The sequence below is a fragment of the Erinaceus europaeus genome, chromosome 18, assembly GCF_950295315.1.
Source record: "Erinaceus europaeus chromosome 18, mEriEur2.1, whole genome shotgun sequence".
Taxonomy (NCBI): Eukaryota; Metazoa; Chordata; class Mammalia; order Eulipotyphla; family Erinaceidae; genus Erinaceus; species Erinaceus europaeus.
In genome coordinates, this window is record NC_080179.1 from 13,673,387 (window position 1) to 13,687,754 (window position 14,368).

General features: G+C 39.5%; 1 protein-coding gene across 1 annotated transcript in view; it reads left to right on the forward strand.

Moving 5' to 3' along the window:
- Positions 1-14,368, forward strand: part of PDE11A (phosphodiesterase 11A) — a 349,760-nt gene that overhangs the window by 127,169 nt on the left and 208,223 nt on the right. Inside the window, exon 5 of the mRNA XM_060178283.1 lies at positions 7,921-7,985. Within this exon, the coding sequence (XP_060034266.1) occupies positions 7,921-7,985 (65 nt within the window). The remainder of the gene's footprint in view (positions 1-7,920; positions 7,986-14,368) is intronic.

Genomic DNA, 14,368 nt, shown 5'->3' on the forward strand with positions numbered 1-14,368 from the left:
GGTTCATATGAAGAGTTGGGGGTGGTCTCTGTTTAGTAGATAGCTAGTAGGCCTATCTTAGCTATATCCCAAAGAGCCCATTACTGTATTAGTTTCTTTCTTTCTTTCTTTTTTTTCCTGAGCCTGACATCTGATATGCAGGTAGATCAAAGTTACTGTTTGGGGAGATGATTTAATCATTTACTTTTTATCTCTCTCGCTCTCTCTCTTTTTTCCTCTCTTTCTCTCCCTCATTTGGATTCCTTCATTTCTCTGCATACCAGAGAGCAGCATTTTCTTCACATCTCAGGGATGAGAAATAAACTTCATCACACTATTAGTACTGAGAGAAAAAATGTTTTATGCAGCGGTGGGCTCAGTGGACTTCTCATAATGAAGTTCTGCTGAAATGTCTTTGGAGTGTATCTGCCTAACCTCTCGAGTCTCCTACATGTGTCTGCCTCCTACTTCTCCAATGTATCTAACCTCTGTAATGTCTTATGTCTCTAAATATATATTGGGTATGTGTGCTTACAACAAGGTGAAGTATAAACATCTTCTAGGAATGATTAGACTTGTTAACTCTAGTTCCTGTGTTTATATCAGATTCTGTGTTTACTCAGTAAATCCTGACGTAATCCCAGGGTGGAGGCATAATTCAGGGATATCAGACAAGGCAGGCTTCATATTAGCCTGAAGGTCTGTTGACCACTCTCTGTGTTTACCCTGATATGGCCAATGCATTGGGGAGGGGGGCCTGCAGATAGAATTACAGAGAAAACAAAGAATTTCTGACACATCTGTTATAAAATATAGCTGTTAGTAACTAAGAAAAATAGTTTAGCAGAGAAATAACAGACATTACAATCAGAGAGTCTCCAACATTTCTTCTTGGATAAAATTTATTTGCATTGCCAAAGGACAAAAATCATTTGTCAAACTGTTTTTTATTGCCACGGTGGCTTCCTCAGTGTTGGCACTCAGTTTGCTTGTTTTGAACTTTTTATAAAACAGAATCAAGAGTTTTAATGATTTAAATAGTTTTTTCATTATTTTCAGATGGTCTGAATTTATACTTCAAAATCGTAAAAGAGGAAAAAAAAAGTGTCATTTTAGAACTAGTAAAAGATTTCAGTGGATTAGCTAAACAAGCCATACAAATAAGTTTTCTGTGTACGGTGTTACAGGCTGTATTGTTATTGTGTCCTAACAGATTCATACATAAGAACCCTAACATTCACCCAGCACACCAAAATGTAATTGTATCTGGAAATGTTATGTTCTTTCTTTTTTCCCCCCTTAAGTAGTTTTTACTTTGCTCAAAGTCAGAGTGCAGTTTACCTTTTTTCTTTCTTTCTTTCCTTTTTTCCCCCCTTTTTTGCATTTTACTGGGGGAGAGTAATGTTTTGCAGTATAGTTGTTGACATTTGGGTACAATCTTTTATCTCGTGATTGGTATCTACAGAACATTCTCGCTAGCAGCTTAGATCCTTTTCCACCATCGTGAATCAAGACCCATAGCCACACTTCCCTCCTCATCTCCCATTCCTTCCCCTCCTTCCCTAGAATTCCTTGTTTGGTGCAATACAAAAAACCTAGTCCAAGTTTCACTTAGTGTTTTCTTTCTCTATCTTTGTTCTTTTACCTAGTTGTTGCCATTCCTAGGTACTTATCCTTAACATGTATGTACATCTTATTCCTTCTATCCTATCCATGTTGTCCCACTTACATTTAACTTACCCAACAAAATTGCTTCCCACATGTCACAGCTACTCTGCTCATGATCCTCAAATAATGTGCTGGCCAGAGACTTCTCACTCTGTTCTCTCCCTGTCTTCAGTGACCAAACTTTGGGCTTTGGGTGACTTTTTATCCTTTCACTATCCTGTAAACCCTTCTCTCAGGTTTGTGAGTGTAAGTAAATTCTTTGCATTCATAAGATTTTATGAGAGCAAGTTTCAAAAGCACTTTAGGATGATCCTTAAGGACCCCAGGCAAGAGATTTGCTCCACTATTTACTCATTCTCTCTGTCTCTCCTATAAAAACACTAAGCTTAGTATGAGGCTTCACACTCATGACCTAAATATCTGCTAAAGACCCCATCTACCAATCCATCATATTAGGGATTAGGATTTCAACAGATGAATTTGGGGATAAGGAACACAAACACTGTTCATAGCAACAACCTAGAACAAGATAAAAATTATTTTGACAATATGCTATCAGATTGTCAGAATAAACATCTGTTCTTTCAGGGGTTGTAAAATATTCTAAACAAAGTAAAAAAAATGACCTGAATGAAATATTCTTAGTTTATGTAATTTAGTTTCATCTGTCAGGTCAGGATGTTAAAAGATGTGTCCTATTAATCTCTACTGACTAGATTCATTGTCTGTCAGGTGTTTTACTTCAAAGTTATTTTTCACCCATGTTTATTCAAATTCAGACATATAGTAGATACTCAGTAAATATCTATAGACTAAAAATTTTTATAGAAGTCATTAAAATTATTTGCTTTTGCACATGCTTGTGAAAGCACAGAAGAGCGAGGAAACTTAAAAAGTTGAATTCAAGGCTGCTTGAATCAGGCTCCACTTCTGTAATACACTGGTTGTGTGACTTCCACGAAACCATTTTCCTTCAGTACAATCTAGGTAGTTAGTGCCTACATTGACAGGATATCACAAGCCTGGGTAACCTCTGCCTGGCAGTCTTGTTTTCATATGGCAGGAAGGAGAAAAAGAGGAAGCACATTTTCATTCTCTCTGTCTCTTCTATAAAAGCACTAAGCCTGGTATGAGGTCTCACACCCATGGCCTAAGTATCTGCTAAAGACCCCATCTACAAATCTGTCACATTAGGGATTAGGATTTCAACAGATGAATTTGGGAATAAGGAACACAAACACTGTTCATATTAACAACCTGGAACAATATAATAATTGGGAGATGAATTTATGATGTCATCTTACACACTAATGCAACAAAGTAATAAACAGTGCCAGGCAAAGTGGAAGTAAAGGAATAACTTCTCTCTCTCTCTCTCTTTTTTTAAATAGTGATTTATATGACTACAAATTAATAGGAGTATAACTTCTCTTTTAAAGTCAGTGTCAAGTTCCCATTGGTTTTTAGCTCCGGGGATAAATGAGGACACCATCTGAGGGATTTATTATTTGGCAAAGCAGTAGTCTCTTTGTGGCTTGCTGGTCTTGTGGGACTCAAAAATCTTACACCCAGATCAAGATTTATAATTGATTTCTGTTCAAGTCCTCACTGAGGATATGTGTTTCAGTTATTTTGTTGTGTAACAAACCCTAAATTTTGAGGCTTACACCACCATGTTATTATGCTCACAGAGCTTATAGATCTGGAAATTGGAAAGAGTACATGGCAAAGATCGATTATTTGCCTTTTTCCAAGATGCCTGGGTTCACAGTTGAACATGGAGTGGCCAGCTGGTGGAGCCCCTCGTTGAACACACATCTTACAGTGCTCAAGGATCCAGGTTCAAGGCCCTGGTCATCATTTGCAGGTGGAAAGCCTCATAAGCAATGACACAGTACTGCAGATGTTTCTCTGTCTCTCTCTCTCTCTCTCTCTCTCTGTCTCTCCCCTTCTCTCCACTTTCCTCTCAATTTCTTGGTGTTTCTATCCAATAAATACACAAAATATTTAAAAAAAATAAAACCCTCATTAGAAAAGGATATTAGAATTGACTAGTGGATGAGGATTTATTCATTTATGTTTCTGGTGCTTGTTCTGGAATAGCTTAAACAGTGGAGCCACTGGGGTCAGGTGGTGGTGCACCTGCTAGAGCACACATATGACTGTGCACAAAGATCTGGGTTCAAGCCCTTGGTCCCCACAACCACGAGGAAAGCTTTATAAGTGGTGAAGCAGGGCTGCAGGTGTTTCTCTGTCTCTCTCCCTCTCTACCTCCCCCTTCCCTCTTGATTTCTGGCTGTCTCTATCCAATGAATAAGATCATACAAATTATTTTTTAAAAAGTGGAACTATTTCCAGAACACGTCTAAGTGCGCTCTATGGTCTGCTCCTTTTCAGCACAGTGGTCTCAGGGTTGAGCTTCTTACATGGAGGCTTAGGGCTCCAGACAGCAGAATTTCACAAGATCAGGCAGAAGCTACATTTCCTTGAATGACACCTTTAGAAGGCACATAGAATATCTTCTATAAATTCAACTGTTCAAAATAGAAACCCACCTAGATTCACTAATTGGGAACAAGGCTGTAAGATCACATTGTAGATAAAAATGTAGGATGACAGATAGAACTGTAAATATTTTCAGAAAATAACATTTATCATAATGTGTGCTTATTTGGAAACTTTTTACATTAGAGTAAGAAGTGAAGTATGTTGTATAGGTGTTGAGGGTATTTTTTTTGCAGGTGAATTTCTTCTACTTCCCTGAATTCAGCTGTTACACACAATTTTCTTTGTGATGGATTTTTCTTTTTTCTTTTACTTAATGTTGCATTTCCTAGTTTGGGTTCATTACCTCACTGATAAAGCTGTTTTAATATTTAATCTATTTCCAGTTTCCAAATCATTCTCTCAAGTACCCATCAATTACGTTTAGATGGTTAATTTAAAAGGTCTTTGAAGCATGACTCTATCTGACTAAGGCAAATCTAAATGTCAGACTTGGAATCACCCAGTGACATTCAGATGACTCTTTTCAACATAAGAACCCTGTTTTTCTGTCATAAGGTATAGATTGTTGAAAAGTGGTACAGAAATTATACCTTTCCTACTCATTATTTTCCATGTCATTGAAAAAGAAGGCACCCTAAAATAAGGCAAGCTTGTTTTCATCTCAGTAGTCCTATTTAGTTACATGAATCTGAGCAAGTCTCTTAAAAAACAAGTTAGTTTCCTCATCTATATACTGAGAATCAAAATTCCTACTTCACGGATTTGTAACAAGGATCTTTCATAGTCAAATAAGTTTCTGGCATAAGGCCTGCTGGTAAGGACTCAATAGTAGCTAGTAAGGAAAATTGCCTTTAAAATTTATGTCCTATTACGGTTTCATTTCAATGTAATGTTTTGAGTAGGTTGTTACAGTGGGTGTTTTTGTTTCACTGAGCAAGTGAGGGAGCAAGTATGCATATTAGGGAAGAACTTTGAAAAGGGTAGCTTATTTTTCCTTGGAATGTAGCTGCAAAAGTCCATCTTAAAACAGTAATCCAGGGATGGTAATTCCAGGAACTGAGGTTGACATGAACATTCTTTTGAGGAGTATTGTTTTGCAATGAGAGATTTTAAAATTTCTTGTTGTTGTTGTTGTTGATAAAGACAGAGAAATTGAGAGGGAAGGGGGAGACAGAAATAAAGACATCTGCATCACTGCTTCCTTGCTCTTGAATTAGTTCCCACCCTGCAAGTGGGGACTAGAGGCTTGAACCCATGTCCCTGTGTGTGAGCTCCACTGGTTATGCCACCACACACCCCAGGTTTTTTTAAAAAATATTATTGACTTAATATTGATTTACTAAATTATAAGATAACAAGGGTATAGTTCTGTACTGTTCCTGCCACCAGCGTTCTGTATCCCCATTCCCTCCACTGGGAACTACCTCACTTCTCCCAAGGTGGCAGATAAGGCTTGACTTTTATTTCTGTAACTGTACAAACACACACACACACACTTTTTTTCCCTATTCTCCTGCACACTCTTCCCTTTCAAGTCACATCCACATCTAGTAATATTTCTGAGTTTCCTTCCTCTTTACCTCTCCTCTCCAGGTACTGATGGATTGAAGTTCAGAGCCCTCTGGTCATCTTCCCCTAACATTTATCCCCCTCTGGGAGTATGGACCAGAATTCTTTATGGGGTACAGAAGATGAGAGTTCTGGCTTCTGTAATTGCTTCTCTGCTGGACATGGACATTAGGAGTTCCATCCATACCCCCAGTCTGTTTCTATCTTTCTCAAGTGGGGTAGGGCTCTGGAGAGGTGCGGTTACAGATACATTGGTGAAGCTGTTTGCTCAGGGAAGTCAGGATAGAATCATGATAGCATCTGCACCTTGGTGGATGAATCACTTCTGCATTCAGTCTTTTGATGGAGTCTGCAATTTTTAGAGAGTCACTTCATTCTTTCTAAACCTTTCCTCTCCCTAAATTTTAAATTGAAAGAGTCAGCTAATTGTGTCTTCTAGAGTAGACATTCTTTATTCTTCATGAGTGAGTCTCTACTTCCTAGGCCTTCTATCTGAGCTTGTCCTGCACTCAAAGTATCTTTCACTTCCTGCCATTCTGTTTGGAGTTTTTCTTTCATGCTTTCTAACTGCTTAGTGAACTCTGATTTGAAGTTCTCCTTTTATGTTTTTGATTTTCTTATCTCTGGTTGAAGTTCTTCCTTCATGTTTTCTAGTTTCTTTGAGAACTCTCTCCAAAGCTCTTCTTTTGTGTTTCCTAACTCCTTCGTGAAATATTCTGTCAACTCCTGAGTATGTTTCTCCATACTACGCTTAGATTCTTGGAGAGTCCTCATAATGAGCTTTTTGTGATCTTTCTCTGGTAGTCTCTCTCTGTCTGTAATTTCTTGGAATCTTCTGTTTCATTTCTATCTATCTGTTTTCTCATATCTGAAGTCTGCTTTTGCAGTATTTCTGTTTATGCATTTATTGTGCTGGTTATTGCTGGCCAGCAGGTGGTGCTGTTGTGTGGTCTCTGGGCTTTTTGTTTATATGTTACATGGTAGAGAGGTAGGGACTGGGATTAGGTTTTTTGTTTTTGTTGTTTCCTGGAGCTGTTTTGTGTTCTGTGTGGTCCATATGGTTTCTCTATATGATTTTAATCTGAAACCAAGTCTGAGGGAATTGCTGCTGGGCTGCAGCTGTGTTCACAGAAGCCTGCTTCTATCATTTAGTTGCCTCTAGCTGCTGCAAATTTCCTTTATGATTTGGTGACAGACCTGATTTCTTTTTTCACAAATGCTCTCTGCTTTTTAAATTTATTTTATTTTCCCTTTTGTTGTCCTTGTTGCTTTTTATTGTTGTTGTCGTTGTTATTGTTGTTGATGTCGTCGTTGTTGGATAGGACAGAGAGAAATGGAGAGAGGAGGGGAAGACAGAGAAGGGGAGAGAAAGATAGACACCTGCAGACCTGCTTCACTGCCTGTGAAGCGACTCCCCTGCAGGTGGGGAGCCGGGGCTCGAAGCTCTCTGCTTTTTTTGGTATATCCCGCATGTGATTCAGTAGGTCACAGATTGAAAGATCCTAAGTTTCCACCTCTCACTGCCAGCACAGTGTGTTGTATTGACTACTGCTGTCTGTAAAGGGACAATGGCACCATGCTCTGCAGAAGTTCTAAGTTCTTTGTGTTCAGATTTAGACCCATGCGCCTTCTCACCCAGCCGCAAGTGGGATCACTCACCTGAGTCTGTGGTGTTTCTGAAGATGTCTCAGCTTTAGTTGGTGAATTTTATTAATTTCGATAGTTGCAGATATTCATTGGTTTGGAAAGAGTCTGTTCTGGTCCCTGTTACTTCATGGCCACACCTACCCCAGAGATGTTTGATATCTAAAGATGGTGACTGGGTTGTTATGAGGGCAGATAAAGAAATAATTTATTCAAATTTAACATTTTTCATACCTCCCACAATATAAACAGTATGCTTCATCGTAAATATATAGCACTATTTCCATGTGTTAAATCTTTGGCAACGTATGTCATGTAGAAAAAAACTGGAAGTAAGATTGGTAATCTTCTATCATGGTAAAATTGTCTTCTATCAGGATAGAATTGTCTTCAGAGGACCGTTCCATCCCCTGAGATTTCTTCACTTAAAATCTCTTTTTAATCTCCAATTATTTTAACAGTGTTTGTAAAGATCAAAATACATTTATTGTAATACTTTAAGCTGTAAGAAAGCTTTAATTGACTTGTATTTATTGTCTTTCTATGTGGCAGGTGGTGAAGTTTACCAAATCCTTTGAATTGATGTCCCCAAAGTGCAGTGCTGATGCTGAGAACAGGTAGGGCTTGTCAGATTCAGGTTTGTTCTTCAGTGTTCTTTGGTACCTGTTATTGACTTTGTTGCACAATTCTCTGATAGAAAGTAATCTTCTTTTGAGGGCCAGATGGTGGTACACAGGGTTAGGTGCACATAATACTAAATGCAAGGACCTGCGCAAGAATCCCAGTTTGAGCCTCTGGCTCCCCACCTGCAGGAGGGTCATTTCACAAGTGGTGAAGCAGGTCTGCAGGCTTCTCTGTCTCTCCGTTGCTATCTCCCCCTCTTCACTCAATTTCTCTCTGTCCTATCCAATAAAATAGATAAGAAAAAAGAAACAATAGCCTCCAGGAGCAATGGACCAGTGTCAGCACCAAGCCCCAGCAATAACCCTAGAGGCAAATAATAATGGTTTAAAAAATGAAATTCTTAGGGAGTCGGGCGGTAGCGCAGCGAGTTAAGCGCACATGGCGCCAAGCACAAGAACTGGCATAAGGATCTTGGTTTGAGCCCCCGGCTCCCCACCTGCAGGGGAGTCACTTCACAGGCAGTGAAGCAGGTCTGCAGGTGTCTATCTTTCTCTCCCCCTCTCTGTCTTCCCCTCCTTTCTCCATTTCTCTCTGTCCTAACCAACAACAACAACATCAATAACTACAACAATAAAACAAGGGCAACAAAATAAAATAAATAAATAAATAAATATTTTAAAAAATGAAATTCTTTTTAAAAATTTTTTTCTATTGGATAGAGACAGAAATCCAGAGGGAAGGGGAGATAGAGAGGGCGAGAGGAAGAGAGAGAGACCCCTGCAGCCCTGCTTCACCACTTGTGAAGCTTTCCCCCTGCAGGTGGGGACCAGGGGTTTGAACCTGTATCCTTGCACATTGTAACATGTGCACTCAGCCAGATGTGCCACTGCCTGGCCCTTCTTCTTTTTAAATAGATACAAGAAGCGGAGAGAGAGAGAGAGAGAGAGAGAGAGAGAGAGAACACCAGTCAGTGAATTTCTGTTGGCTTTGTACATAGCTGACCTGCTGCTTTACTTATTTTGGGAACCTCTAGAGGAAGGACTGAAAATAATGAAATGCACCATGGTGCAGAAATATGGAGAAAGACAAGTAGCTAAGACAGCATGATGATGACAATGACAGTGATGCTACAGCTTCCCATCACTGCTAAGTGCACCAAGTATAATTCTGAATGTTTTATATGCATTTAATCCCCCCCAATGTTCCCATAAAGTAGACATCATTACCTCATATAACAGAGGAGAAAATCAAGGTTTGGTATGTTGAACTGATTTGCCCAAGGTACCATAGTCAGTAAGTAGTAATCACATCCAAGAACAAGATTGTTTAATAAAACTCTTCCAACCTTTGAGCTTGAATCCCACTGCTATACATAACTTACAGTCTGGTGGTTGCTCTCATATGAAGAATGTCTTTTTAGTTAAAGTTTCTAAAATCTAACTTGCTAATTGGCTGGTCAATCAGAATCAAACTTGAAGAACTTGGTAAAGAATGAAAACCTAGAGATTTAAACATTCAAAATATTGCCTGAGTAACACACTTGTTTTAAGATGTACTACTGGGGGCCGGGCGGGGTGCACCCAGCAGAATGCACATATTAAAGTGTTTAGGGAATTGGGTTCAGGCCCCTGGTCCCCACCTGCAGGGTAGGAAACTTCACAAGCAGTGAATCAGTGTTTCACTTCTGTCTGTCTGTCATCTATCTATCTGTCTATCTGTCTGTCTGTCTGTCTGTCTATCTATTGTTTTCCCTTCCAATTTCTGTTTCTGTCCAGAAATACTCTTTATCTCTCCCTCATATCTCTCTTCTCCCTCTACCAACCTCTCTCTATCAAAAAATAAACTAAAATAGGTGAACTATTCAAAGGTAATTTGATTTTGCATATTTATTGTAATAGATATTTTAGTTGCCTCTTATCAACTGCATTGGAATTTAGAAGAGGCCTTTGTTACATTCTGTATAAATCCATTTATCAGACATTCTTGAAAAAGCACACCAGTATTTTCCAGGAGCTGAGACAGACTTTTCTATGAAATATACAGGGATTTGGACTGTGCTGTAGCTATTTTACATATTGCTTGTGGTGGTGGTGATACAGCTGTATTTTCCAAATTGTGTGCAACTGTACTCTCAAAAGGAGTAGATTTTACTATCTACAGATTATACCTCATCTGAGAACAAAGTGATATTCTAGGGGGCTTTTATTTTTGTTGAAACACTGTGTCTATATCCACATCTAGTGTCAGATAATTTATACTAATGCAGATTAACTTAGAGTATTATTAATGGTGTACTAGTAATTTTCCTTAAAATGTCACGTGAAGGGGGCCAGGAAGTGGCGCACCTGGTTAAGCGCACACAATACAACGCACACAATACAGCGCACAAAGACCCGATTCAAGCCCCTGGTTCCCACCTGCAAGGGGAAAGCTTCACGAGTGATGAAGCAGGGCTACAGGTGTCTCTCTGTCCCTCTCTGTCTCCCCCATCTCTCTCAATTTCTCTCTGTCCCTATCCAGTAATAAGTAAATAAAAATAATTTTAAAAAATGTCACGGAAAAACAGGAAACATGGGAGTCTGGTGGTAGCGCAGCGGGTTAAATGTACGTGGTGCGAAGTGCAAGGACGGGCTTAAGGATCCTGGCTGGAGCCCCCAGTTCCCCACCTGCAGGGGAGTCGATTCACAGGCGGTGAAGCAGGCCTGCAAGTGTCTAACTTTCTCTCCCCCCTCTGTCTTCCCCTCCTCTCTCCATTTATCTCTGTCCTATCTAACAACAACATCAATAACAACAACAATAACTACAACAACAATAAAAAGCGCAACAAAAGGGAAAATAAATAAGTATTAAAAATTTTTTTAAAACAGGAAATATATTATTAAAATGTCTGTTTTTTTCATGCTTACTCATGCAGTTAATCATGGTCTCATGTAAGTTATTTTGTATATATATGAGCCAAAGAAGCTTATGGGCTTATTAAATTGAAACCATTAAAATTTTAATACTGCAATATTTTCTTTTTATACTCTTGAATGTGTCCTCATGGTTATTGCAGAATTAAATTTTTCTTGTCATTTGATTGTTTTTAATGTTGAAAGAACTTCCTTATCAAAATGAAATGACCCAAGGCCCAGACTATCCTGCTAAACATTTTTTAATAATAAAGGTGAAATTTTTCTTTAAAGAGGCATTTGAAGAGTATCCCTGGACTTTGACATTATGAGATAGTTCTCTCCATCATTCTATTTATAACCTTTTAGTCTAGATATTTGTGTATCTCAGAATATCTGTCCTGCATTGTTTAGTAATTACCGTCTGTTCACTAGATGTGGGTCCATCAGTCACTTAATGGAAAGTATCAAAGACAGTTGGCACTAGTATTGACTTTGTGGCCATGGAAGGGACACTGAAACTGCCTGTGAGCCAGTGTCCACTAGAGATCTTAGTCCTTTACGTATAATTCTATTTGAGACTTGGTGATTGATTGATTGATTGATTTAACCTCCAGGGTTATCACTGGGGCTCTGTCCCAGTATTACGAATTCGCTGCTCCTGGCGGCCATTTTTTCACTTTTTTTTTTTTTTATTGGATAGGACAGAGAGAGATTTAGTGAGAAGGAGGAGGTAGAGAAAGAGAAAGATAGACACTTGAAGACCTGCTTCAGTGAAGTGTCCCCTCTGCAGATGGGTAGCAGACCTGCCATGTGTGAGGCCCTGTATTTGATTACCAAAGACTGCTAAGTGGGGCTCCATGCATGGTGGAGCAATGTTTTGACCTTCCCTTCCCTTCCCTTCCCTTCCCTTCCCTTCCTTTCTCTCTCTCTCTCAAAATGTAAAATAAAAATTGTGCCAAGGATACTGCTGATTGGTATTCCTTACTTGAGACCCTGGGTTTGATCTTTAGAATGTTAAAATAAGAACCCTGGCAGGGGGAGCTTTTCTTGGTTTGCCTGGACAGGTCATAAGGGCCCTTATGAATGGAAGAGACATGGTGAGAGAAAAAGGTCAGAGTGATGCCGTTTAAAACTCAGAGTGATGCCATTTAAAACTCAGCCTGTTATTGCTTTGATGATGGGGGATTGAGGTCATGAGTTCATGAATGTGGACAATCTCTAGAAACTGGTGGGGGGGGGGGTAGAACACAACCAAGGAAATGAAGCCACCCCCACTGAGTTCATGGCAATGCGTTATAGCAGCAATAAAGGTTTGGGCTAAAAATAATAATAATGGGGAGTCGGGCTGTAGCGCAGCAGGTTAAGCGCAGGTGGCGCAAAGCACAAGGACCAGCATAAGGATCCCGGTTCAAACCCCGGCTCCCCACCTGCAGGGGAGTCGCTTCACAGGCGGTGAAGCAGGTCTGCAGGTGTCTATCTTTCTCTCCCCCTCTGTCTTCCCCTCCTCTCTCCGTTTCTCTCTGTCCTATCCAACAATGATGACATCAACAACAATAATAATAATTACAACAATAAAAAAACAAGGGCAACAAAAGGGAATAAATATAATAATAATAATAATAATAATGATCCAAGAAAATAACTCAGAAAAATGTAGAAGGAATAGGAAAGATGAGTAAGCCAATTTGTTTTTCTTTTTCCTCTCTCCCTCTCCTTGTCCCATCTCGCTCTCCCTCATTTCTCTTTCTCCTTCCTTCCTTTGCCACTAGACCTAGCACTGGAGCCCAGTGCCTGCATAGCAAATCCACTGCTCTAGTGATGTTTTATTTTCTTTCTCCCACCCCCCTTTCCTTTTTCCCTTTTTGTTACAGACAGAGAAAAACTGAGAGGGGCGGGGAGACAGAGAGGGAAGAGGGAAGGAGAAATATCTCCATCATGGCATCACTGCTCGTGAAGCTTCCCTCTAACAGGTGGGGACTGGGGATGATAATGTAATGTGTGCTCTATCAGGTCTGCCACTGCCTGGCCCCTCCGCGTCTAATTTTTCATGTCCTTTCCGTTTGATTACTTTAGGTTTCACTTTTCTCACTTTACCAGTGTTTTAAGTACAATTCTGATATTAATGATTTGAAATCACTTTTTAAAATATAGGCATTTACAGCTATAATTTTTTTTGGTTACTATTTTAACCGCAGCCTGTGTATTCTGGTATGTTGTGTTTTGTATTCATTGATTTCAAAATATTTTACTATGATGTCTTCTTTGATTCACTAGGATTGTGTATTTTATTGAAATTTTCCTTTACTTATTGTACTTTGTACTTTTTAGTTGCTGAGCTTCTATTTGGTCTTTTGTAATTTCCGTCTATTTATATACTTTATTTCCGAGGCAGCTATTCACATCAGGGTTCCTTTAGTATTTTGAACCTATTTATTTATTTACAGTCTTGTCTGATTTTTCCAGCATAGGAGTTTATAAAGGGACAAGTTTCATCACTTTTTTTTTTTTACTTTTTTATTGGGGGGAGTAATAGTTTATAGTAGATACAGTTGTTTGGTACATGTGTAAAATCTCTCAGTCTTCTGCAAAATACCACCTCCCCCCCAGCCTAAGTTCTTGTCTACCATCACGTGCCAGGGTCTGAAAGCCTCCTCCTGCCCTGCCACCCGCAGTCCTTTACTTTGCTGCAAGACGCCGAAGCCAGTCCACGTTCTACTCCGTGTTTCCTCTTTCTGTTCGTATTCATCAGCTTCTGCCATCGACTGTTTTAATTTTTTGACCAAAGCACTGCTCATCTGTACCTGTTGGTGGTGTTGGGGATCAAGTCAGGGACGTATCTGTATTAACCTCTTTCTCATTTCTTTGTACATCTCTTAAAAAAAAAAGATTTATTTGGGGCTGGGCAGTGGTGCATCCTGTTAAACACACATTGTTGTAAGTGCAAGGACCCACACAAGGATCGGAGTTCAATCCCCCGGCTCCCCGCCTACAGGGGAGATACTTCACAGGCTGCGAGGCAGGTCTGCAGGTGTCTATCATTCACTCTCTATCTCCCCCTCCCCTTTCAATTTCTCTCTTTTATCAAATAAAAATGGAAAAAATGGCCTCAAGGAGCAGTGGATGTGTAGTGCTGGCGCTGAAACCCAGCAGTAATCCTGTAGGTATAATAAAAAAAGATTTATTTCTTTATCAGTGGGGAGGTGAAGCAGAACATCACTCTGACAAACGTGCTGCCAGGAATAGAACTCGGCATCTCATGTTTGAAAATCTAATGCTACTTCTTGCATCACTTACTTACTTTTTATTGAAAACTTATCGTTCTTTTTTATTATTAAAGATTTGTTTGTTTTCATGAGACAGAGAGAAAGAAAGCAAATATGACCATGCCAGAGATTGAACCTGATATTTCAGGCATGCAAGTGTTATGCTCTAATATTGAACTATCTCTCCAGCCCCCAAACTGTTTCTTTTGGGTTATATTA